Raw genomic sequence first — 25620 nt, forward strand, 5'->3', positions numbered from 1 at the left:
GATTTCCCAAAATTGCAATTTTAAAAAATTTTGGACTTATGCTAAATTATTAATCACTAATGTATCAGTTATTTAAAAAAAAAAAGTACAAAACTTATAATAGAATAGCGCTTTTTGAGATAAAGGCCTGTAAGGTCAAGTACTGATATGATCAAGGTATTTTTATATGAAATAGAAAATACCATATTAAAGCATTTTTAAATATTAAGAAAATCGAATTTGAAATCCTAAAACATCAATTTTTTTGTTGCAGTCCTAAAATATTGGTTTTTAATATGTCTTAGATATCTTAGATATTAAATGTGAATGTCACTAGAATATGTGTTCTAGAATCGGGATACACTTTGTATCGTTTTCTATGTTTAAATAGAGATATAAGACGTACATATTGTATAAGTCCAACCTATTCCAACTACAAGCTTTGGTTCAAGGTGTAGGGTTTTTAAGTCTCTTTCGAAGGCGCGAAACAATCTATCGTAAGGATGAAAAGTCATATGTTAAAACTAATACTAATACTAGTAGTAGTTGTAAAAATGAGATTTTTTTTTATATTTTCGGGGACTAAATAACAAGACATAAATGAGGGTATTACAATTAATAAAGAGGAAGAAAGCTTAATCCGCTAGTACAAAAAAATAGTACAAAATACAAAATATATATTTTGAATAAATAAATAAATAAAAAAAATAAAAATTCGCTTTAAATCCTTAAAGTGAATTCTTGCCGAATATTCTATTTTAAATGAAAAATGTACGTCTGAATCTTTAAGCTTCGTACGTTTTAACCTAAAAAATCGTTATATTCAGTTTTTAATAGTACCAAAGGCGTTAGTGAAAAAATCATAGTACATAGTATCTGTATATGTGGTTTCTATCTGTATCTAATACATAGAGAGAAGTCATAAGTTGAGTGATATTTTTGAGCGGAAAAAAAAAAATGTTTTTTTATGATTTCTATTTTTTTGCTCTGAGAATAATGATGATTTCTGTTTTAAAGTGTAGAAAGGAGTTACTTACTTAAAGGAAAATACTTGGTTATTAGTAATTTCTTTTAAAAATAGTGTTATTATATTTATTGTATTGTTTGTTATTAATAATACAATACAATATTTTTGCTAAAAAAAAGTAGCTATTTTAACCACTGTCCAATAGTTGGCCATTTAAGTTTAAAATTAAATATGTTAGTTTAATAAATAAAAGAGAAACAAAACACTTCCATACAGCACTAACAACACCTGATATTATCACTTAAAGTCTGTTTTTTATCAATAACTCATTGAATTTGTATTTTTTGCAGGTGCACCGAGGAATTCTGGCTTTTTAGTGCTCTCACTGGCCTTTTGAAACATGGTGAGTTGTTCGATGAATTGGCAGCGGAGCCCTGCCGGTAATTGGCAGAAATAATTCAGTGTTTTTGCCATTTCACTCAGCCGGGCCGGGTCGGGCCGGGACTCTTCATTAATTCCGTTTTGGCCAATTGACGTATGCCAATTAGTTGGCCTACAGTGGCGGTGATAAAGCAAAAAGTGCTGTATTATTTGTGTTTGGGGATTTTGTGACTTGATTGCTTTTGAGGGAGGGAGGGGAGGCATGTCACTAATGATTTGATGGATTTCATATGAATTCTCGTACAATTAGACCAGCCTGGGATGCTACCTGCTACCTGTTTTCGTGTCTTTTTGGCTTAAACGGCGTTGGATGTAAATGCGAAAAAGACAAATTTCGGAATTTCACAATGTGCCCCGAGGACGATTAATTTTGCTCGAGGCATGCCACACGCCGCAGAACAGAGCCCAACAGTCACTGTCAGCTTGGCGGCAAATGTGTCTTGTAGCCGTCCGCCCCCCAGCTCCACCGCCCAGCCGCCCTTTGACTCGGCCTTGTAACGACGCTTACGTGGGCGTGTGCAAGCAATTTATCTTTCACTTTTTCCAGCGCTGCGGCTTGTGGCTTTGTTTTTTTCCCTTCCAGCCAGCCCTGCACTTTGGAAAATTTCCAAAAACCTTAAGAATTTCTTACCTAAAAGCAGGGAAACTCTTGAATATTAAACATGAATATGTGACTGAGCTTCGTTGTGAAAAGAATTGGATAATCTATTATTCATACAGCTCATGATTAGCCATTTCTGACTTGTCCTAACATGTCCAAACATGTCATAAATATTCAACGCGTTATGGAGATTTTTAATTGGGAGTCGCAGCGTCAGAAAAAATAATATTTGTGGTTAGATAATTATTGTGATTATGAGGTTGTCAGTATAATGCGATGGAACTTAAGGGGGTTCTAACTTAGAATCCAGAATTGCTAGAACATTTTTACACATTTTGTTTAAATTTGTTTAGTTCAATTAAGGAGTATATTGGTATAATTAGGGAGTACAGAGTGGCGGTAAAGGTCAAGTCTTAGTCACTCGATTTAGATTCTTGGTGTCATCTGAAACAAGGGTGAATTTTATATTTCAATGAATGATTTGACAAAACATAAAATACATATCTTTAGTTTTTACCTAACCTAACCTATCTTTAGTTTTTCTATAAAATAGTGGCTTTTAATAATTTATGTTGATTTTTCACAAATTTTTTAAGTTTGTAAATTTTTTAAAAACATAAGACAGTGTAAATATTTAATATTTGTTGGTTTGTCTCATATATAGAAATATTCATGGTATAATTATACCAAATTTGTATTTCCATTTCAAATTAGACTGGTTAGAACTTGAGATATGGTGTCAAACTTATCGTAACAACTAGTTTCGATGAAAACGCCTTTAAAGATCCAGTTTTTGAGCTCAAAACTAAACAACTGTAACTTCAACATTAATTAATTATCTTAACATAAATTATACAATTTAGACTAAAAGCGTAGACTTCAGAATTTAGTTTCCAAGATTAGTTTCTCAGATTCTACCACTAGTTTTATAACAAAATTACCAAAAATACTAATACTTTTAAAATAGTTGAATTTCCTATATTATACATTATATTTCTACAAAGCTCCCCCTTTATTCTCGCAGTGTACTTCGCAGTATCTCCGTTGAGCTCGGCAATTATGCGTAATGCGCATTTTTTCGTTGCATACTTCAGTGGGTCGTACCTTTGGCAGAGCTGAGGGCGCAGCAGAGCTAGGGGAGGGGGCGTGGCAGTGGGTATTCGTATACGGTGGAATGCCAAAAATTAATATACCCACATTCCTTGAGCAGCGAGGGGCGGCGTGGCAGAGTGGCATGTGCAACTTGAGCCAGCTGCGGCTTCGGTTTCTGCTGGCGCCGTAATTAAGTTGAAATTAATGGAAAATTCCTGCAGGTTGGCCGTAGTTCTCCCGTACATTGTGGCCATGATACGGCGGAACAACTAGGTTTCCAGGCAGTGTCTGGTGGGAAACAGTATTTATTTCATGGAGAACCGATTCAAGGCTTAAAGTGCCTCTATTTGGTTCGATTTCCACTCATTTCAGACCATCTGCCGAATGGCCGTTAAATTATGAAGCTAATTCACCGAATTTAGCATTTTTCGCTTTATTATTTATCCATTTGGCTGCCCCACCGGGACTCTGGCACCTGGCCGGGCTCCAACTGGAAAATACCTTAATTGACGGGATGCTGGATGGGGAGGCATCCACCCCAGAGACCTATTGCCACCCTCCTCCATGGAGTTGCCTTTTTATTTTCTGCAGGGGAGTTTGCAAATTGAAATTGGTTTGCAGGAAAAGCGGGATGCTGGTGCATAGTTTGCGGGGCTCCCCCCATTTAATTACCTCTAAATTGGCCGGGCATTGTGCTGCCGAACATTGGAGGGATTAGTGCCTGTTCGAATGTACAAGCGCCCTGTTGGAAAACCAGCGATTGGAGCCCATGGGACTAGCTCCGATGATGGATCGGAAAGTCCATCAAGTTTCCACACGGCTGACATTGAAAGCCACTTTAAGCCACGTCATGCATCATTCAAGCACCGCATAATCGAGTAATCAAATCAGATTCCGTCACATTAATAAGAGATCCCCCCCTCCAGGTGCTGGCAAGGCTCCTCCTTTCATTCGAAGTCAGGAGGCCGGGGAGGGCTCCCATCTGTTGCTGCCCTGCATATGAAACTCGCCCTGTGAGCTCAGAGCCGAATTCTAATCGGAATTCGAAATGCACGGCCCTACTTTGCTCTGCAATTCCCTTCCGGCCAATTGCCATAAATCCAATAAAACCGTAACCGTAAATGCAAATGCAAGCCCGGACAGGGGAAGCTCCGTTGTGAGGCAGATTGCGGAGGCATTCTGGCATTCGCCGGATGAATATTGTTGAGGTAGCTAAGTTGTGGCTTTTTAGGCAACGCTCCTGTGGAATTATTTGCTTTTTCCTTTTTTGAGATGATGCATATTTCGGTATTTGAATTTCTACGAGGTTTTCTAATTAAGATTTGATCCAATGGGTCTGGAAACAAAGGTTTACTTTCTGTCTGTTTTGGGTTTGGTCTATGGATGTTTTTTTTTTTTTTTTTTAAAAGATTAGATTTCATAAAAATATCTTTGGTTTGCTTTCAGAAATTTGGATATTTCTTATTCTGAGTAGAAAATCCAGCCAAATCCTTTTCTATGATAGTTTATGAAGTAAAAGTCTTATGAACGTATATTTCTACTATATTACGAGTAGTAGGAGTAGCAGGAGTTACTGTCCGGATCCACTTTCTCCCTACTGATTCCTGGGATTCCTACTGTCCCCATTGATTTTATGTAGATCCTACATTGTAGAAGACAATTCATCCCTATATCCCTATCCAAATAATGTACAATCTTTCTGAATGTATTATGTATTAATGAGATTCCTTATGTCCCTAATGTAGAATTCTACCATTGATTCTTAGGGGGCTTGGCAGTGCTTGGCCTCCTTTAGTAAAGTTAATTCCTTCAAGATATTTTTACTGTCCTTGTAAGATATAACAAAATGAATAATTGTTCTGAATTTTTAAACGAGATTCCTCCTGTCCCTATCTTCTTTCTTCTACAAACGAAACTCCTAATGCGCCTATTTATTTTCTAGATAATTTTGAATCTTTATGAATGTATAAACGAGTTCCTAACTAAAAAATTTTAGATTAGGAGTCCTTTTAATCCTTATATATATTCTTACCTAATTCTACCACAATCCTAATTTCTACCATAAACAAGAATCCTAATGCTCGTGTCCATTTTCTATTACAAACGAGATGTTCTTGCTACTTCTGTCCCTGTATAACTTCTACTATGAACGATATTTCTGCTCTCCTTATCCAATTTCCTCTATAAACGTAGAATTAGTTTAAAGGAATCTGTACTATCCCTATTGTCACTTCCTACTAAAATCGAGATGAATAGAGTCCCTATTTTAGTACGTTCTCTTGCTCGGTCTTGCCAGAACTGGTCTTCATTATCTCTTGCTCACGATGGGCATATTTAGATGAACTCATGACGTCAAGCATTTATCTACACATTGTTCTTCATCTAATATACATAGCATTATGTTCATCTCTAAACGAATTTAAATTTGTATTATGACCAAGTCTAGCATCTAATTTAACAGTATATATGTACTATATACTGGTATGTCTTATCTGTACCCTATCACTGCACTATCTACTCTATAGGAAATGTGTTATACAATTTTTATTAAGGTATAAATGATCTTTCTACTATCCTTGTCGCTATCGCTATCACTTTCTTGGGACTTTAAATCGAGATTCCTTCAGTACTTTTTAATTTGAACTATGAACGAGATTCGCTAATGTCTTTTGGAGAATGTAGAATCTTTCTGAATGTGCGACGAGATTATTATGTCCATATCTACTTCATAAAGGAGGGAATACCCTTTTCAATTTTAAAGTAATAACTTGTACTTTGACATACTTTGAACATATCTTTAGGCTTCAATTAAAAAAGGGGAGTACCCCTTTTTAAGGGGGTGTGTTCGTGTCCTTTGAATCCAAAGTCTGCTGTGCCCCAACCGTCGAAACTCACATTCCCAGTCTCATACTTTGTTTTTTTTTTTTTTTCAAGAAACTATGATTTGTTTACTTGTTCAGTTTTAATATCCATAGAAGAATCACCCTTAATATTATACCCATAATAATATTAAAAATATTAAATTGCGGTTGAAACTTGCCAGTAACCACTATTCTTCTGAATCTGCAGGCCTTCTTCCACAAGTCGCTGCCGCTGGCAGCCACGGGTAAGCAGAGCATCCTTCGATCCTTGAGAGCCGCGAGCAGCCTGGGCCAGAATGCGGCCACCAATGGCGATGCCATCGATGCCAGCCTCGACGGGACTGCAGCCGACTGAAGTCCACTCGCACCATCCGCACTCCCACTCCCACTCGCATCCGCACCAGGTGCATGCCACGCAGGCGAGTCAGCAGGACCGGAGCTCGCACAGCCACGCCAAGCTGCCCCCGCTGGAACTGCTGGTGGAGAACAAGATAAGCTACAGCAGCAGCTACCAGTCGGAGATCAAGACCAGCCAGAGGAGTCCCTCCCCCGACGAGCTCTGTGGGAGCGTCACTCGGGCGAGCATCTTTGATGACGCCGCCGAGAACTTCGTGATCAACTTCCCCTCGGAGTCCAGCACAGCTCAGCAACTGCTGCCCCTGTCGGAGACGGTGCCCCTGCTCACCCACATCGAGGCCACGGTGGTGGACAAGCAGCGCTCCATCCGGCTGAACAAGAACAGCGCCTCCCTGATCTTCACCAAGAAGGAGCTGTCCCAGAATAACCACCCCCACAACCACAACCACCACCACCATCCCGGCCAGCGAAGGCAGCACCACAGCAGCCTGTACGGAGGGGGCAGAAAGCCCACCAAGCACCTACCGCCCACCCGGGGACACCACCAGCGGCGGAGTCTACCGCTCAGCTACAACAACAACAATCTGGTGACCACCGGCGGCTCAGGAGGAGGCGGCGGCGGCGTAGCAGGGGCAGCTGCGGCTGCTGGAGGCGGCGGTAAGCTAGTCCCGCTGAAGCAGCACCACGGAACCGCTGGCCACACGGCGCCACCCACGGCGAACGGAGGTGGAGGTGCCGTCAGTGTCGCGGCTCCGTCCGCTCGGAAGCAGCTCTCCTACTCCTGGTACGCTCCTGTCTACAGCGCCCTCGAGGAGGAGCTGGAGCAGGATTCACGGGTGAGTGTCCAGAGTTCCTGCCAGCCTGGAGCTTCCTCCACTAACATGACCCCCCTAATCTCTTTGCAGGACTCCTCGCCCATCCACAATCTGGCCAACTCAAAGCAGCACCAGCGCTCCGCCAGCCAGAGGGCCGCCAGTGCCGCCTCCACCGCCCTGCATGCCACGCCCCGCCACGCCCACGGCCACGATTCCGGCGACGCGGAGACGGTTGCGCTGCTGGACCCGCAGGTGCGCAGCAAGGTCATCATTTCCCCGTCAAATGGCGACGCAGGTGGCGGCGGAACTGGCGGTGTGGCGGGCGGCGGCACTGGATCTGGCTCAACCACCACCGGAGGAGGAGGAGGAGGTGGTGGCGGCGGCGGCGGCAGCGGAGGGGGAGCAGGGGAACTGGAGAGCTCCCTGGGCCTGTCAGGCGCTGGCCAAATGCCCCGCCGGCGGCGCTTCGAGAACTTCCTCAAGTCGCTGGTGGGCCTCAAGGCGAGCGGCGCCAGCAACCGCAGCAGTACGAGTGCCGCGCCCGAGCGGGAACGGGAGCAGCGGGAGCGTCCTGCCTCTCCGGAAATACGGATCACACGGACGCCGTCCGAGCAGGATGTGGTGCTCCGGGACCCCGCCGGTCGGCAACTCAACCACCAGAAGCAGCAGCTAGCCAACGGGCGCCAGGGAAGGAGCAGCCTGAGCATCAGCGGGTCGAGCAGCTCCCTGAACGTGGTGCAGCAGAAGCTGTGGCACGTGATGCGGCGCGAGGGCAGCGCCAGCAGCCTGCACCAGGAGAAGTCGCAGTCGATTGTCCAGTACACGGGCCTGCGCAAGTGCGAGACGGTCCTGGCCCTGACCCGCCAGAGTCAGGGTCATGGTCAGGGCCAGGGCCTTGGCATGAGTCAGAGCCGCAGCCAGGGCCACTCGCTGGCGGTGCACGGCGGCAGTGGCGTCTTCAGCTCCAGCGGCGTCGAGATGATCCGGCCGCTCAACCGCCTGAGGAACAGCATCAGCAGCATGAACGGCGTGGGCACCTGCTCGCGCTGCTCCAGCCTCCTGTCCCTGGCCGCCTCCGGGTCGCGGTACTCCCTGGCCAACGGCTTCGTGCCCCGGCCGGGCTCTGCCCTGGGAACGCCCGAGATCCACGAGCCGCATATCAACGTGAACGCCCAGATCCGACTCAGCGGGGGCAGCGGCAGTGGCACCGCCGCCAGTCCCAGTCCGCCGTCCAACGTCACAACCGCCACGCTGCACTCCAGCTCGGCCCACAACCTGACCCTCGACGAGCAGCCGGCGACGTCGGCCGGCACTCCCGCGACCTCGCCCACAGCCGGGCCGGACGAGCTGGGTCCCTTCGGCACCGACCACGCCTATCCGCTCACCGTCACCTCGCTCCTGTCCATGGCCAGTGCCAACCAGGCGGCCCAGGCCTGCTGCGTCCGGGACGGGATCGCGCTGAAGCGGCGCGAAATGCTCGCCTCGGCGGAGGTGACGCCCTCGGCCGGCACCCCGGCCACGCCCTCGGCCAACTTCCAGCCGTTCACCTGCAAGCTGTGCCTCCTCGACGTGGAGGACGCGGGCGAGGCGATGTCGCTGCAGCAGTGTGGATGTCAGTTCTGCGTGGAGGTAAGTCGGGGGTTTATATATCTAAAGCTAACTAGGGAGGGGCTATACTAACTAATCCCATTTAATTCAAAGATTAATCAAGGCCATGTGTGACCTTGACTTATCTGGCTCATTAGGCCCTGACCGCTCTCCACTTATCTCGGTTTTTATTGGCCATCGGGTCGTGTTATTAATAAGCAAATTAGTTATAGCAACTTGAGGGAGATGTGATATCGGGGATTTGCATAAAAGCCATAAAACCAAAACAAATTATAAACTAAACGGTCTTGGAGTCACATGCTCAGCCTTGCGGGAAACCTTACACCCAACTGGAACACCCTCGAACTGGACCAGTAGCTGAAATATTTGAACAAGTGTCTGAGTCTAACAATGCTGATTAAAAAACACCCGAGTTGTGGCCTTAATGGCAGTGTTCCTTGGGTTTTCGCCCCAGATCCCATTATTCACAATCGCAAAGTTTCCTGCCTCGTCATTGAAGCGAACTCTGGCCATGAATAAGCCATCGAGAGTGGTTCTATCTGCGATATTCGACTTGGGCTTAAGATAAAATTGTGATTTTATTCTGCTGCGCCGCCAGCCATAAAGATGATGCGAAAGGCATCCTCCCACTATCGATTGGAAAGGCGCCGGCCCCAGACACAGCTGCATATGTTAGCTTTCCTATTAGGAGGCCACGGCTGGGCTCCCCAGCAGCACAGGCTCTGCCAGGTGCACGGGCGGGGAAAATTGAAAAATTACGCCCGACAGACGCAATATTTTGCAAGTTTTAGGAGCGGGTTCGGGTCTAGGAGCTCCACCCGAGAGCTGGGCATAAACAAGCAGATATACTGAATTCCCTGCTATTTGATAACTTTTGCTTTGGCAGATTATGTTTACACACATTGCGGCGGGCCTGCTCTTCAGAAGTCAGCATTTTGTTCGTGTTGCGGTGCTGTTGGGAAATGCGAAACATTCTGAAGAAGATTGGGCTCGGGCTGGAGAGCTCTTTCGGTGGCTAGTCGTTTCCGAGGCCTGGGGACTGCTTTTTAAATAAAACTATATTTTCAGGGGTGCTAAAGAAATGGCTTTATTTTCTTAAAATCAATTCTGATAGAGAATTTTCAAAAGTTATACTGAATTTTTACTAGAATTGTTACTGAATACTAGAAGTTTTGAAGATATTAGCCCTTTTACAAAATGGCCTTTTCGGCCTCTGCTCCGAGCTGACACCTTGTAAGATTAAGAAGGGATATAGTTGTAGATCGAAGAATTAGAACAAATAGTCGTATTTTTGTATTATTTTTTTAAGGGGTACGCAATGAAATCTTCTTTCCTTAAAGCACCACTTTTTGTTAAAAACAATATTTAAATTTTATGCCATCCTATCTTTCTGCGGTTTTAGTTTCAAATAGAAAATAATATTGTAATAAAAAATAAATATTTTTGTATTTCTGGCACCAATTACGAACTTAAAGATCGAGACGCTTTGGTGCAATTCGTCATTTTGTAAATTTGATTTGCAAATTTTTTTGTAGTATATTTTGTACTGCCTTTAAATACATTCGCAGTTTAACGAGATAACGTTAACCCCAATCTCAACCGTTTAAATGTATATTCCCCCTTTTCCAGTAAGCCTTCCAATCGTCATTAATTTTATAAATTATTTTATTTGTTGAATAAACTGACCTATTTTAAGCAATAAGATATTCTAAATTAACTACCGGAACACAAAGCAAGTTACTTGACAACCAACCAAATACTTTTGTGACCTGGCTGGAAACCTGGATGGCTTTTGACAAAACTTTAATCTTCCACGAATTTGTTCACTAATTGCATTGCACTATATTGCATGAATATGTTTCTTAATTCTTCTATATCGTATTTTCCTTAAAAAATTGTGAAACTCCCCCGACTTTGAAAATCTAAATGGCATTGGTGGGAGCACTTACCACATCTATATCCCATCATTCATAATTCTGTAGCACCTCCACTATTATTATTAAGGGATTTCTCTACATAACCGACCTACTCACAGAAGTCTTTAAAATTAATCAGGGAGTATTATAAGGAAGAGATTTAAATGTTCTTTGGATTATATATTCCTTGCTGCTTTGGCAAAATAAAAATCACAGCAGGAAGCGCTAAAAGCAACTATCCTGCAACATTTGCAAAGCTAATCCTCATAATCATCTGCTTCTGCATCTGCATCGGCATCGGCATCAGCATCATCAGCTTCAGCATCAGCATCATTTATTCTCTCAATTTGCATAGCAATTTGCTCAAGGAGGGGCAGGTTGTAAGGCTCCGGCAAGGTGGTGACTCATCAGGGCTGCTGCCTCGACATTTTCTCCACCCGGGGCCCGGTGTCTCAGTGACTCGGAGGGAGAGGCTCTCCAGGAGTTGCAGTTGCAACATTTCTTTGGCGTCAACAAATTGCATTTGTCTCGGAAGCGACGGAGGCAAATTGCATGCAGCATTCTAAATAATTAAGTAAATGATCGGCAAGGATAGGGTTCTGCAGGGTGTTGCCTCCGAAATCCAATTCCACGAGTCTAATGCCGGGAATAATTCTCGGTCGAGCGAAAGTAAATTAACAAAATTCACACGTAGCGGCTGAGAATAGGAAGGGAATTGGACGGGCAGAGGGAGTTGGGCTGGAGGGGCGCAGTCTTCCCTCAGTGGCGGAGACTTCATAGAAACCTGCCTTCCGGCAGATCTAGACTTGCCACTAAATAAGCCAGCTTCATTCGCAATTTTTTGTGCGCCGCTCTTGTTGCCGAACTTCTGGTGTGCAGCTGGAATTTATTACACGCACGCTCACAAATCCTGGCACAAGGATACCTTGTACAGGATATTCAGGTCCAGGTGGAAGCATGTCCGCCGGCATCAAGCACGTGAGGACCACGCCTCGCCTCGGGCCCCTCCCCTCAGCTCACAGCTCACGGCTCATGGACTTCCGACTACGTGTCTAATGGCTACAGATGTACTGGCGTGTCTTCGTGTCCCTCGACCGGGCCATTTGTCAACCTTAAGCCAAGCTGCTGCCACAGGCGCCCACCTGCGAGTCTGTTTGCTCATTTTTTGTGCTTCTTCGACTGTTTGCCGCACAAATTATGGCCAAACATTGCTCATACGCCGCGTTGGCCGCACTCGCCTAATTGAAAACCAAACGAACGAAATTTCAGAGCAAACAGCATTTCATTTGTTTACTCTGGGCCATGGCTGGATGCGGGGCTGCCTGTCTCGCTCCATATAACATTTACGACTCACTGGGTTGACAAATTTCCCAGCTCCTGGCTCCTGGCTCCTGGCCCCCGGCTCCTGGCTTCCAGCTCCTGGCTCCAAGGACAAAAAGTGAAAAAATAAAATAAAGAGTTGGGGATTCCTAGTCAGACATCAACGAAATAGCCAGAACAGCAGAATGCCAGCAAAATGATATTCTCCAGTATGAAATGGTATGTCACTCTTGTGCAGCATCATCATAATTCACATTTAGTCCGGGCACCCACTCCCAACCAGTACCCTGCTAGGAGCACCACACACCCAACGCAAATGGTTGATAAATGCTGTATAAATCGAGTTGAAGTCGCCGTCACTCTCACGTGTTTCCTTTCTTTTCTGCTGATGTGTGGAAAGTTTCGGAGATTAATATCTTTATGGGGCTTCCATATCAGTCTGGAATTCCTTGTTTCGCCATTAATTCTCATCAGGATTGCGGGAGTGGAGCGGAAAAGTGCAGGGGTAGTAGAGGTGGCTCTGATTCAAATGAAACCATTACGGAAGCTATATGACTCTGGGTTTCTGACTGGTTCTTAAAGATTGATGTTTAGGGATGTAATAAAATAGAAAATTAGCAGTTATTAGTAGCCCATCCTAGTTACTTACCATCTCTTAAGAAATACCCTCTGTTAAAAGGAGCCCCAAATAATAGGTCTTACTCCAATGAGTTCCTTTTGGAAACTGTTTTTATTTTGTAAAATTCTCTTACAAAAAAGATATATAAGAATCTTAAATCTATTCAAAACTACTTTTTAACGCACTGCACTCTGTCATTATATGCGACCCTATCTTAAGTGCGATGACCGCAGTGGATGCGCTTTTTAGGCTGCAGGGGATCGGTTTTAACCCATGTTGTTCATCTCGTATTTCCATTGGTCCGATCCCTTGAAACTCAATCTCAATCAATATTTTTGTATCTAAAATCGTGTTCAATGTTTAATCACCCTCTTTTACTCAAGTTTTAATCAAAAACACAAATGTATTTCTTCTTAAGAAACCTTAAACTCAAAAATACGAAGTTTAATGCCTTTTCTCTTGGAGGTTATAGCTTATATATGTATATGTAGTTGCAAGATCCTTATGAGATAATTGTGGTATGTCTTCTTAGAACAAAAAATAAAAGTCTTAAAAAAGAGTAATAATATTTGATAGAAAGAAATCATACGGGAATATCTGTCCCCTTCAGAATATTTCTTTAAAAAGTTTTCATCTGAATCGTCATACAATTTAGATAAAAATAAGCTAGAGATACTAGAGATATCTCCAACTCCAACTAATCTCCAAGAGATCAACCACAAAAGATACAACTTTATTTTGTAATAATACACCATATTTAGATACGAATGCTTCCCTGCCTCGAATGCTCAAATATTTTGCAACTGGCTTGCTCTTGGCCGGGGTCGGGCTCTTCACGTGGCAGGGCACTTGTAGTTCCCGTAGTGGTTGCTCCGCCATCGTCATCCATCTGCATGTTACCACACGGAGAGAGAGGGCCAGGCCGGAGGAGACCTGCTCCTCTGGTGACTGCGCATGAAAAATGGCGACGCTTATTAAACATGCTCCAATGGACAGCAACGCATCCCGGGGAAGAGCACTAAACTGGCAGCAATTTATGCACCAGCGATGAGGTTTAAACTCTGCCATTTGATGCGAGACCCGGGGAGGCGGGGGTTCAAGCGGTTAAGGGCTGGGCGAAGCCCACTAGCCCTCATTAGGGTGTGGGCTTGTGAGTGTGAGCCATAAATTAAGAGAAAAACAAGAGCTCCAGCGACAGTGGGTCAGAAGCCAGACAATAGGAGCTGTCGCCGTAGCCTGACCCCGATTTCCGGGTCTTCCCGAGCTTGGCGCTTCAAAGTGGGCTTCTGGAAGGAATGTGTGCTGGTGGACTACCCCTCCCCTTGTTTGCTTTAAATACTTTTTAAAAACATGCCTTACGGGCTGGTCACTACCTCCCCATGTGCTTTGCTCCGATTTCTGAAATAATTTGATGGCCTCCCGCCGAAGAGGAGGCTCTGCCTGAAAGGACCTCTCCTTTGGATGCGGTGACTACTCCTCTGTATTTGTTTAGCTCACATTTCGACTCTCTGGCCGGCAGCGGCAGTGGCAGACTCATTTTGCAATTTGTTTGTTTCTGCGAGCAGGCTCCTTTCATTGCAGGATTCTCCTTTCCCGGTTTTGGTTTCCTTTTTTGTGTTAATTGAGCTGCAGTGCCGCTCCTGCCGTTGCTGGCGCTTCTGCAGCTGCTGGCCACAAGCTGAAAAGTAAATTAACACGGAAAGAACTGCTCTGAAACTCGACCAGCCACCTGGATGCACCATAAATGCTGCCACCATTCACCCGTGCACTCGAAGAAATGAGGGGCTCAAACAAGGACCTCCAAGACCCTGTAGCCTGTAACTTTTGCAGGAAGGATATTACTGGGAACTCCTCACAAGTCTGGAGTGGAATTTCGCTCAGTGCCTCCACTGAATGGGATATGTGTGAATGGCATTTACACACGCGGGAGGGGGGATGCTGGGCGGAGGGGCAAGGACTCGCGTCTGCGGTGGTTGTGTGTGCGATGGCGGATTCAAAGGGAAAAGCCAAGCGAAACAACACGCGAGCAATTAAAATGCTCAACAACAAATTGCTATCAAGTACTCAAAACTCAAAAAGGACGAGACAGGATCCCCCATGGGACTGGGGACTGGGATGTTGCAAGTGGCGCGGGACTTATGCATATGCGTCCAGGATGCAAACATAAACAAATAAAAGGAGACTCGGTTTACAGCGAAACTTGATTAAACGGGGCGGCCAGGATGTCCTTTAAACCAAAGTCCTTGGATGGTCAGAACCAAGCTCCACACTCCCCACCGTTTGCTGTCATCCTTGGACTGTAGCTGATTCGGGAATTTATGCAGGACGAAGAGCTCAAATGATTTTATTTAGATTCACTGCGAACTGGAATTGGCGCCACACGGTGCCGCCTCAACTCCGATCCGGCCGCTTAAAGCGGCGAAAATTTATGACTACCATCTAGGAAGCTCCAAGGCCCGGGCCCAGGGACTGGCTCAAAAGCAAGACATCCCGCCGCGGGAATGCTGCCTCGTAATTGCAGGCAACACATTTTAGCATTTTCAAGCAGAGCCGGAAAACAAATAAAAATAAAAATGAAAAAGGCATAGGGAGCCGGGCACGTGACTGGCATAGATACAATTGGGAGGGTGACCTTTAACCCCTATCCCCCATCTGCATAGCGCTAGACCCTATTCCCTTATCGCCGCCGCTTGACTTTGTGTATCCCCCATAAAGTGCAAAAAATACTTGTAAAATGTGAATGTTTATGGCTGGGAAGGCGCGGGAAAAGAGCTTTTGGAATGGCCTTTAACTATGGATGAAATAAGTGGGGCACTGAGAGAAAATGGCTCGTATTTGGTTCTGTATTGGCACATGAGGCAATAAACTAGTCTTGTTCTCTATAACTATTAATGATGAAGAAAGCTTGTAAGAATAAAAGCTTATAGGTATTATATAGGTATATAACTAAAGACCGTTGACAAGATGAAGGGTTGCGAGTCAAACAGTGTTGGCTAACGTTCTTGACTGAGTCCGTTCTTAACCCCTAAACGGTGACTGGGATTGAGATTGCCTCTAATACTGAAACACACATAACAACAATCTCAATGTCTCTATAATTGGTTACTATTTGTTTATATTATTATATATATATTTAATTATTTCTTATTTTGAATTTCAAAGTATTTTCTGTTTTTGTTTGGGTCCAGAAAATAGTAGTAGATAGTAGATCAGATAGCAGTCAGATAACACTAAATAGTTCAATATTTCAATGCAATATTTTTATTATGGTACATTGAAGCTAATCATTGTTGCTTCATTATGGTATTAAAAGTACTTTTTTTTTACACACAGTAAAGGTAAAAAATATTATACAATTCTGTATGTCAAATCACTATGCAACACTGGATGTCAACGGACTAAAAATGGAACCAAATGGCAACGTCATTTATTATTGAATCATAGTTATTGAATCATGTATTGGTAGAGGTATTCCTTGATTGGGGTATTAACCAGCAAAACAGCTGACCATACCCCCCCTTTACTGAAGGTCTGAATTTTCTCTCAGTGTCCTTGGGGCTGCTTCCCTCCGGCCTTTAGTTATGAACTTGTTGACGTTCCGAATCCGATCTCCGCCGACATGCAAAAGCACTTTCGCGGAGAGTGGCCCGGGGACCGGGGCGCGGAGGAAAGCAATTTCCGGCAGGGGCAGCCATTCGGGCAGCCCGCACTGCGCGTCATTTCCGGTTTTTCGGCGCTGTTTTTTAGCAGTTGTTGCTTCCTAGACCGGGTCTGTTACTTGCCCTGACCACCGGCCACTGGGCACCGGCCGCTTAAAGCCTTTGCCGCTCCTGGGCTAACGTGTGGAAAATTGGCCAAATCCGTTTGAGGCTGTGTCCTCCACTCCCACCAGAGCCCAGCCACTTGCTGCTTAATTTTGTTTTGGGGCTTTTTTTGTTTTTTTGCTCATTTGGTATGCAAATGTGCGTCAATAATGGATGGCTTCTGTTCTTCTGGTCTCCTCGGGATGCTGTCGAGGAAAGAAATTGAAATTTGGGCCGCGTAGCCAATTGCCTGGCAAATGCTTGTTGTTTGCTTGTTCTTTGTTTGGCTTCCAGAGCGATTAATGCAGCAAATTGGCAGTGAAATTGCGGCTCGTTCAGGAGCCAGAGGCATCCCCAGGCCCTCCGGCATGTCCTCTGCCCCATTCACATGCGGTGTGTTTGGCCTTCTGTCCGGCGCACAGCGGAAGTGTTGGGTTTATCGCAGCGGAAGTGGACAGCTGCAGTGGTCAGCTGTGCCTAGATGCTGGGTCTTCCTCCTCTAACTGTCCGGCTGTTTACGATTTCCGACCTGCCGACTCGAACATGAACAGGATAATAGCCCGGTCAGGGGCAGGACTAAACGAGTGGCATGTGGTCGCCGCCCAAACCAAGTTCGAGATGTCCTGGAAGTTCTTGCAGCAATTGCGGCATTAACTCGGCATCTCATTAGGATTTTCAGGTAATAGGGAAATATTATTTCCTGCTCCAATTAACCCCAGACTCGGTCCAAAGCAGAGTTTCAAGCTGACCAAGCTTGAATGGAAGTGCCTGCCACTGACTTGCGGCTGAATCAGCAGCATGCCACAGCCTTTGTGCCTCCAGAGCTCGTCGGTTTATCAGCCTGAATTTGGGGAAACTGAAAACGATATTCGACTGGCGAGCAAAGTTAGTCGGGCCGGGATATATTCATACTTCTCCGCCACTCATATTTGATGACATGCAGCAACACAGTTTGCTTTCTGCCACTGGGGGCGGGGCGGGGGCAGAAACAAGTTGCAAACAAGCGCAAAACTTTGCCCCTCGGCGGCGGAATCCGCAGCAGAACTTTTCCAACGAATGGCAACCGCCACTTGGTTTCTTTAGGACTTCTTTAATATTTATACTTTGTGTTGGATGCGATTCGGTGTTTTGTGGTGCGGAGACAACTCAAGGACTTGGCCGAAAGTTTAGAGCCCGTCGAAAGTCGGCTCTAAGCGGGGTGGGGGGTGGCTGGCTTATTCACAAATATTCTCTCGGTGTAGCTGCCAAGGTTACAGTGTAACTGAACTGCATAGATGTGTATATTATTTACACGAGTCACATATTTGACTTTCCCTCTATGTTGGCCAAAATTGAAAAAGTTTCCGGGCTTTGTGAGAGCTTTACACTCCACCCCCATGCCCATGCCCATGCTGTAGTGTGGACTGCGTTTGGCAGCATCTTTTCCTTTATTTTTAATTGACTAACTTGGCTAAAGAGTTTTGGCCATGGGAGGTGTCGAACTTTGTCGCAAAATTGCACCAGGAGCAGTGGCTGGAGGAGCACACGCTCCTCCGCCGTCAAATTGAATTTTGATTCAATTTGCGAAGGCATCAGCGCCCTGTCAACGCTGCAAATTGCATTTGCACATTTTACGCACGGCTGCCGTTTCTGTTGCATATTTTCGCCATTCAGGCAAGGTGCGAAAAAAGCGCGTTCGCCTGTGAATTTGAATTATTTACGGTTATTGTAAAGCTGACACGGGACATTTTAGGATTTTCCCTCCATTTCTGGGTAAAATTTGCGGGTTGGTTTGGTTGTTACTTTCGCAAACATTAATCTTCGCAGCAAAAAACCCTTAAAAGGGTTGTACTTGTTGAATTATTTTAGCCATCAAAAAGTGTAAATAGCTGCTGTGTTTTAAAGCCAAAAACAACAGCCAGAGAACTCCAATAAGCACTTCCTTTTAGCCTCCAAATGCAATTGTTTAACTAAAAATACTGCACTGTGGGAAATTTGACCAGTTTTATAGCCAAAACTCATATCTCAGGAACAAAGTATAGTCTCTCATAACTCTGTAGTCCTCAACATAGTCCTTTCATAAGTTAAAGTCCTTTATAAGCCAGAGTCCTCTTTAAAAGCGTGGCACTTCTTTTGGTAAAACTTGGAAAAAAATGTAATTGTATGTCTATTTATTTTAATTATGTTATATTAGTCAACATTAACTTAAAAGAACTATTTTTTATCTTGTATATCGCTATTTTTATGGAAATCTTACAAAGTTTTACACAAAAGTGTCTTTCTTTACACTTTGCATATAAATTCAGCAAATAAAAGACGAGTTTATTCTTTAATATAGGTTGGTTTTCTTCGAAAGCCATAGAAAATCGATAGAGTACCAAAAAAGGTTACAGAGATTAGTTTTCCATTAGTGCCACAGCTTCCATTAGTCATTTACATTAAAAGGTTGTATCCGAGGATGCATCCTTCAAATATGAACTTCTTTAAAAGTATGGTACATAAAAGGGCACTACACTTATTTGAACAACCATTATATTATCCTTAACAGACAAGGAATTTCATAGATGGGACCCTTCTGGACTCACTTTATATCCCTTTTTGAAAATCATGTTGTTGTTTAATAGGTTTCTATTAGAAACTAATTCTTTCGAACCATTTCACTTTATTTCGGTGGTAGAACAAGTGATTTCAACATTTAATTGTCAAAAACACATAATATAAACCACACTTACTTAAACCCATTTAAAAATGCTTAGAAATTATGCCTATAATTTTATTATATAATTTATGAATACACACAATCATGATTTTGCTATCGGGATGACTGTCTTTGGTAGCTGATAACTTTGGCACCATCTATTGAAATTCTTGAACGAAACATTGAAGATTGATTATGAATACTCTCTACTTTAATGATATAACTTTCAAAGAATGGATTTTGCCCTGAAAAATGTGTTAAATTTCATATAGTGCCTGGTAATATGTATTTCCATTAAGAGCCTGCTTTTAATTTGGACCAACACAGGCCGGTCGCAATTGCATTTGAATAAACCAGCAGATTGATTCGGATTTTTGCGTCTAGACCGGAAATGAAAAGTGCTGGCTCATCCCCACTGGTGGATGCCTGTCCACCTGGGCTTTTAATGGAGCTTCCACTCCAATAATGCCGCTCCAGTAACTCGCAGAAATGTCGTTTGAAAATGAAACGTAAACTCGCCCGAACTTGGCATAATTTAAATAATTCTCTGAGCCACAAAAAATACCGCTCAGCGCCGAGGAGAAAGGAGCAAAGTCGACTTAACGAAATCCTCTTAGCAGAGATGCCGGCTTGAATTCATACCCTCGCCCCCCTGTCCTTTTTATCAAAATAGTTGGCGTTATCGGGAGGGGGACTGGCATTAGAACTGGGTTCTCTGTCATGGTCCGAGCGTTTCCAATCAATTGAAATTCAATGCTCCGGAGCAGAAGGACAGGACGAGGGCAGGGCACCGGGAAGCGGAAACGGAAGTGGAACTTTGGACATGCAATTTAAATTCGATTTTACACAAAAACAGCGGGGGTGGGCTGCCAGGAGAGGGTCAGGTGGGGCCATATACCATAGTTGTCGTTGCTGTGGGGCTCTTATGAAGATTTCCACACACAAATGGGCTCCATTCGGCTCGGCCAGGATGTCAGGGTCAGGGGAGTAGCACACTCGCAGGATAATGCCATTATTTATGGGAATCCTTGTCAACAATCGCCTTTATTCCTCGCGCTTTGTCAGATTAAAGGTCGAACTATATGTCTAGCTGGAGAACTGTACTACCATACTTTTCCTCCTGAGGAAGGCACTCTGACATTCTATCACTTTCTCTGAGAGTATCCTTTTAACGGCAATCCCTCTATTCTGCAACATTTGTTGCTTCCTTTGTTGCGAGTCGCGCTTGAATTTCAATTGAAGCCATCATCATTAAGTCGCAGTTTTTATCCTTGGCTCGCATGCGGAATTCTAAAAACAGTCCTTCCTCCTCCAGTCCTGACCCACAATCGCATTATATCGCAAACAAGTCACGGGAACAACAATACCCCCGACATCTGCTAAGCGGATTCCGCCTCCTGGACATTGTTGCTCCTTGGAAGGGGAATGGGGTTAGTGCCGCCAACTATAAATAGATCAGTGGTGTCACCGCATGGCTCTTGTCACCGCCAACTGGCATCTGTCCAGGGCTCCGTCAGCCGCCAATTGGCATTCAACGCACTCCGCCCGGAGTCCTGTGGTCCCGAAGTCCCGGAGCACTGATGTCCCGTGTAAATCAGGCTAATTAAATCAGAATGCGGCATTAAAAGTTTATGGCGGCGGGCAGCAACAGACATTAATGTAATCATTTGCCATAAATTTGCATTTATGACGCGTCTTGCCACGTTGGCATGGCAATTCATTTGCCGGTCAGCCAGGGAGCCTGTCACCTCGCAGGACCCAGCGGAGAGTCCGGGGCAAGGACACGGAGCCCGACAACGATGAGGTGGCATATTAATTAAAGTGTCGCCGCTAATGAGTTAGATTACAGCGTCCAGGATGTCGGGATGCCGGGATGCCAGAATGCGCGTGTCTCGCCTTCAGTGGCTTTTATTTGGGGCGAGCGTGCGTGTAATTGGCAATATCTGCTGGCCGGGCTTACAGCTACACGGTGAGAAAAGAAGTGGTTGCAAGTTGGGAAGTACTATCAGGGAAGGTCTTCTTTAAGGAACCCATCTTGGACCCTTATTTTAAAGCCAAGCTAAGGATAAAGTATCAAGCTTATGATCTTAAAAATTCTACAAATCTCTAGAAGTATTTCTCTCTGTGTAGCAGTGTCTATATGTGGTTCTGTCTGGCATTCATTAAGCTTTTTATGAACGTGGCCGCTTAATGCATCTTTGATATTTTTCGCACTCTGCTGGCCCCGAACAGGTGGCTCGCTGGAAAGTATGCTACAATTCACGCTGATTAGATCCTTTCTTCCGACAAAATTATACCAAATGAATCACGAGCTTATGTCCTTGTGGAATACAGAAAATGACATGCATTTTTAAAGCAAAGTACCAACTTTTTAATAAAATTATAAACATAATATTTAAGTACTATGCTTCGGATACTCCGCCCAGAAAAGTTGGCGACCATCACGCTCTCAAATGTCTTCTCTTTGATTGAGTTGCTTTCTAGCGTGAATAATTTAAATTGAGGAAACTTTTACATTCAAAGGCAAGTCCTTGAGCATAAGCAAACATAAACAGAACCCACTCCCCCCAGGGACGGAAGCAGAAGTACATATACAGCCATATATCAGAATTATTCGGCAATAACTGCGGAGATGTCTCCTTGCGAGGACGAGCACTGCAGCTGATAAAGTACAAATAAATTCATGCATTAAACGCAAACTTTCTCTTCCTGTCCCGGCGAGCGGAGTGGCGCATATTTCATGTCCAGGACTGGCATTATTAATACTAATTTACACACACAGAGACAACACACTCGTAATCTTGTTGTGGCAGTTGGCTTTTTAAATGGCCTCTACAATCGTCGGGCCAGGGACCACAAAGGTTGCCATGGCCCTTCCGTAATGGAGAAGATTTGTCTTTTCAATTGTCAGGGCCTCTGCCCTGCCCCCAGCTCCGCTTGTGTGTTTGCCTCATAAATGTTTTATGTGGTGATATTCGACATTTATTCGGTTGACAAATTTACACATCTGTCACCCAGGACCCAGCCGGGAGAACCACTTGCCAACTGGAATGCTTTGGTATTGATTTTTGGGAATTTAATTAAACCTTTTCGGAGGGCGGCAGTACTGCAGGGTTCAGCCACCCGATACTGCCAATAAATTTGTGTGCCAAAACCATAATCCCCGCCAGCCCGTATCGGCAGCATCGATAAATCGAAAAGTATGTGCGCCGGAGCGCTGGTGGCTGCCACAAAGGAGGTGCCGTCAGGAAAGGCCGACATCGCATCCGATGCACCGCAATCCGGGCTGCAGGCCACTAAATTGTGGCACCAACTGGCTGGCAGCCATCTGGCCAGCCACTATCTGCCTGCCAGCCTGCCCCATGCCGGATCCCGGCTGAAGCCTTTGCCGCGCATTGTAATCCGGAGGCTGTGGCTGCGGCCGGGCTAGCTGACTGATGGCCAGGTGAAGCCTTCAACGCAGGATTAAGCACAGGATACACCTGGGAAAATATTCTATTGTTGTATATAGTTCTAGAGATGGTCAGTGATTAGGACGAGGATGTATCTTGTTTATGATTTCTAAGTGAGATGCACTTTCTACCAAAAATACTGCACTCATAGTGGTACTTTGGAAACCCAATTTCTTTGAGTACACAGAGTGCAGCTGCTTTAAATGGAAAGTTTCATTAGAACACAATACCTAGTTTGGATATTCCTGCAAAAGGCAAACAGAAAGTTTCCAGGATGCTGAAATTCATCCAAAAAAGGCGCCCGCCCGAGAGAAAGGAGAGAATTCACTTTTAATTATTTACGGCTAAACAGGGAGTTGGCCAAAGGGGGCAGGAGAGGAGGGCTAAGCAGGGAGTTGGCCAAAGGAGGCAGGAGAGGAGGGCTGTGGGCTGTGGGCGGGATGGCCGCAGGAGACACTTTTTATAGAACGGACGTAGAAAGTTTTCACCAAATGCCGTTTGCTTTGGCTGCCCAAACAGCTGCCCCTCCGCTTGCCCCTTAATTCATCAGGGAGGTGGGTTTGGGGGGATTGGGCGTAGTGGCAAAAAGGGAAAATATTGTCGGTGTCGAAGCATTTGAGAGTTTCCAGCAGTTCCGTTGGCAATTCCATTACTTTAATGTGCCAGCCGCAAAGGAAGGAAAGGGAAAACTTTTTAAATCTTTATTTATAAAAGCTTCCGCACAGGCGGGCGGTGGGCCAACTTTTGTGGGCCACTATGTGTGTGCGGGAGAGGTGTGTGGGGGGGAAAATGAAATAATTCTGACAGCCACAGCTTTGCGGCTGGCCCAAACTATGCCAGCCAAACTTGCTAAATGCCCCGACAAACTTCGTCCTCCGTGAGTGAGTTATATCCTTAGCCTAACTCGGATTAGCCCCAAGAACGTGCAAATTGTTTAGCTAATTCGTCGCCATGCTAACCTCCACCCTTTTCTTGCAGTGCATGCGCGCCTACGTGGAGTTTGAGATCTCCGAGGGGGCCTACGAAATCTCCTGCCCGGACGCCAAGTGCCCGGCCCAGGGCGCCATTTCGCTGCCCGAGATCGCCAACCTGACCACAACGAACCTGCTGAAGAAGCACCATCGCTACCGTCTGAATCGAGGTAAGCCTCCAGAGCCATGCACCCCCTTTCGAGCGGGCTTACTAACCTCTTTCGGTCTTTGCCAGAAATCGAATTGGACAAGACGCGCACCTGGTGTCCGCGGGCTGGCTGCGAGACCATCTGCATGGTGGGGGCCCAGCCGGGACAAGCCAGCGCCATTTGCCAAATGGACGAGTCGCCGTCCACCTCGCAGAGCTACACGCCGCAGCAGGAGAGTGGAGGAGGCGGCGGCGGCAGCGGCAGCGGAGGAGCCGGTGAACAGGGCTCGGTGGCAGCAGTGCTCTCCATTGCTGTGCACTGCCCCTCCTGCAAGGACGAGTTCTGCGCCCTCTGCAAGAAAGCGGTAGGTCCAACTAATCATTGCATTTTGAAACAATTCTAATCCTTTCTTTTTTGGATATTCCCTGCAGTATCATCCGAACATTAGCTGCGACGAGTTCGGCCGCCGGCTGATTGCCGATGGCCAGGACGACATCGGAATCCCATTCGACAACGAGCTCATCAAGTGCTGCCCCATGTGCGCGGTGCCCATCGAGAAGGACGAGGGCTGTGCCCAGATGATGTGCAAGCGGTGCAAGCACGTCTTCTGCTGGTACTGCCTGGCCAGTTTGGATGTGAGTTCACGAATATTTTACCAAAAATGTAGATACCTAATTTCTGTTTATGTTTCAGGACGATTTCCTGTTGCGCCACTACGACAAGGGTCCTTGCAAGAACAAGCTGGGCCACTCGCGGGCCTCCGTGGTGTGGCATCGCGCCCAGGTGATCGGGATCTTCGCCGGCTTCGGCATCCTGCTGCTGGTGGCCTCGCCCCTGCTGCTCCTGGCCGCGCCGTGCATCATCTGCTGCAAGTGCCGAGGATGCAGTGGCTCCAAGATCGATGAGGTGGACGGCGACCTGGAGGAGGAGGTCACCGCCTTGCAGGGCTAGGAGTGGACCTTCGGGACACACCCTCTTTTAAGGACGACACTAGGCTAGACAGCTGCAGCCTGTAAATGCAGCTGCTGTAATTACTGGTAGAATCTATTGTTACCGCTGACGACGACAGCAGCTTACGTACATTGATTTTAGTTATTATTATTATAATTGTATATGTGTTAACTAAATTGTGATATTTACAGTGGTTCAATTTCCAATTGAATCGACAAATTTGTTGAGAACCTATACAAAAACCAGACGCCTTCGATTCTGTTTAGGTTCGGTCTCTGCATATATTCTTTCCTCCACCCCTATATAGATATATACGAGATATATATGTATACATTAACGAGAGTAACGATATATTCGACTAATTCAATCTGTGTAAAATCGATTAGGTCATCTTTTTAGCCCGTAAGCTAGTCTAAATATATTAGGTGTACGCCTTGTATTCAACAGTGCTTTTATATCGCACCCCACCCACAACCACACTCACCACAATCTTTCTCTCAAGTATTACACACGCAACTAACAGGCCCGGGATCCGGGACCGGGCATGGCGCCGAGTCCTGGCCCCTCGATCAACTGCTTGGCAATGCTTTTATCTACACACCAGCATACACCTTCGAGTACACCTGCACCTATAGTGGGGTACACGACGTTGTCACTACTACTGTTTATTGAATGTATTTAATGTAAATGTTAATAAGCAGCTAAAACAAATGTAACACAAGCCGAAGCTCCTTGCTGGGCGCCCGATGGGGTGTCCTGCGAAGGCTGCTACTGGGTTTGATTAATGTAAATTATTGAATTATTTAATGAATACACTCAAAACATATATCAAAATACGTATGTCATAAAAATACGTGTACATTTAAAGAAACATATTTAAACTCTACTCTTAATGTGAACAACTACCGCGTATGCTGTTTGAAATAAAAATGTTAAAAGAATGTCTAATGGGATTTTACTACTAACTATTAAGAATTCGAAATGGCTTATAAGGTAAAAGGACTGCAGAATTGTACTTATTTTAAAGTTGTAACAGCAGCT

General features: G+C 45.1%; 1 protein-coding gene across 3 annotated transcripts in view; it reads left to right on the forward strand.

The window, feature by feature from the left end:
* The window catches only part of LOC108131997 (homeotic protein female sterile), a 67395-nt gene extending 41875 nt beyond the window's left edge, over nucleotides 1-25520 (forward strand). For 2 of the 3 annotated variants that reach the window (XM_017251171.3, XM_017251169.3), the window contains 7 exons: nucleotides 1297-1349; nucleotides 6150-7134; nucleotides 7204-8742; nucleotides 23487-23649; nucleotides 23715-23992; nucleotides 24060-24263; nucleotides 24322-25520. In XM_017251171.3, the coding sequence (XP_017106660.2) occupies nucleotides 6238-7134; nucleotides 7204-8742; nucleotides 23487-23649; nucleotides 23715-23992; nucleotides 24060-24263; nucleotides 24322-24579 (3339 nt within the window). In that variant the 5' untranslated portion in view covers nucleotides 1297-1349; nucleotides 6150-6237 and the 3' untranslated portion in view covers nucleotides 24580-25520. Of the gene's footprint in view, nucleotides 1-1296; nucleotides 1350-6149; nucleotides 7135-7203; nucleotides 8743-8814; nucleotides 9125-23486; nucleotides 23650-23714; nucleotides 23993-24059; nucleotides 24264-24321 lie in introns of those variants that run through there. The other variant, XM_070277997.1, reaches the window with a different exon arrangement.
* Nucleotides 25521-25620: the final 100 nt, after the last annotated feature.

The sequence above is a fragment of the Drosophila bipectinata genome, chromosome 2R (genome assembly GCF_030179905.1).
Source record: "Drosophila bipectinata strain 14024-0381.07 chromosome 2R, DbipHiC1v2, whole genome shotgun sequence".
Classification (NCBI taxonomy): Eukaryota; Metazoa; Arthropoda; class Insecta; order Diptera; family Drosophilidae; genus Drosophila; species Drosophila bipectinata.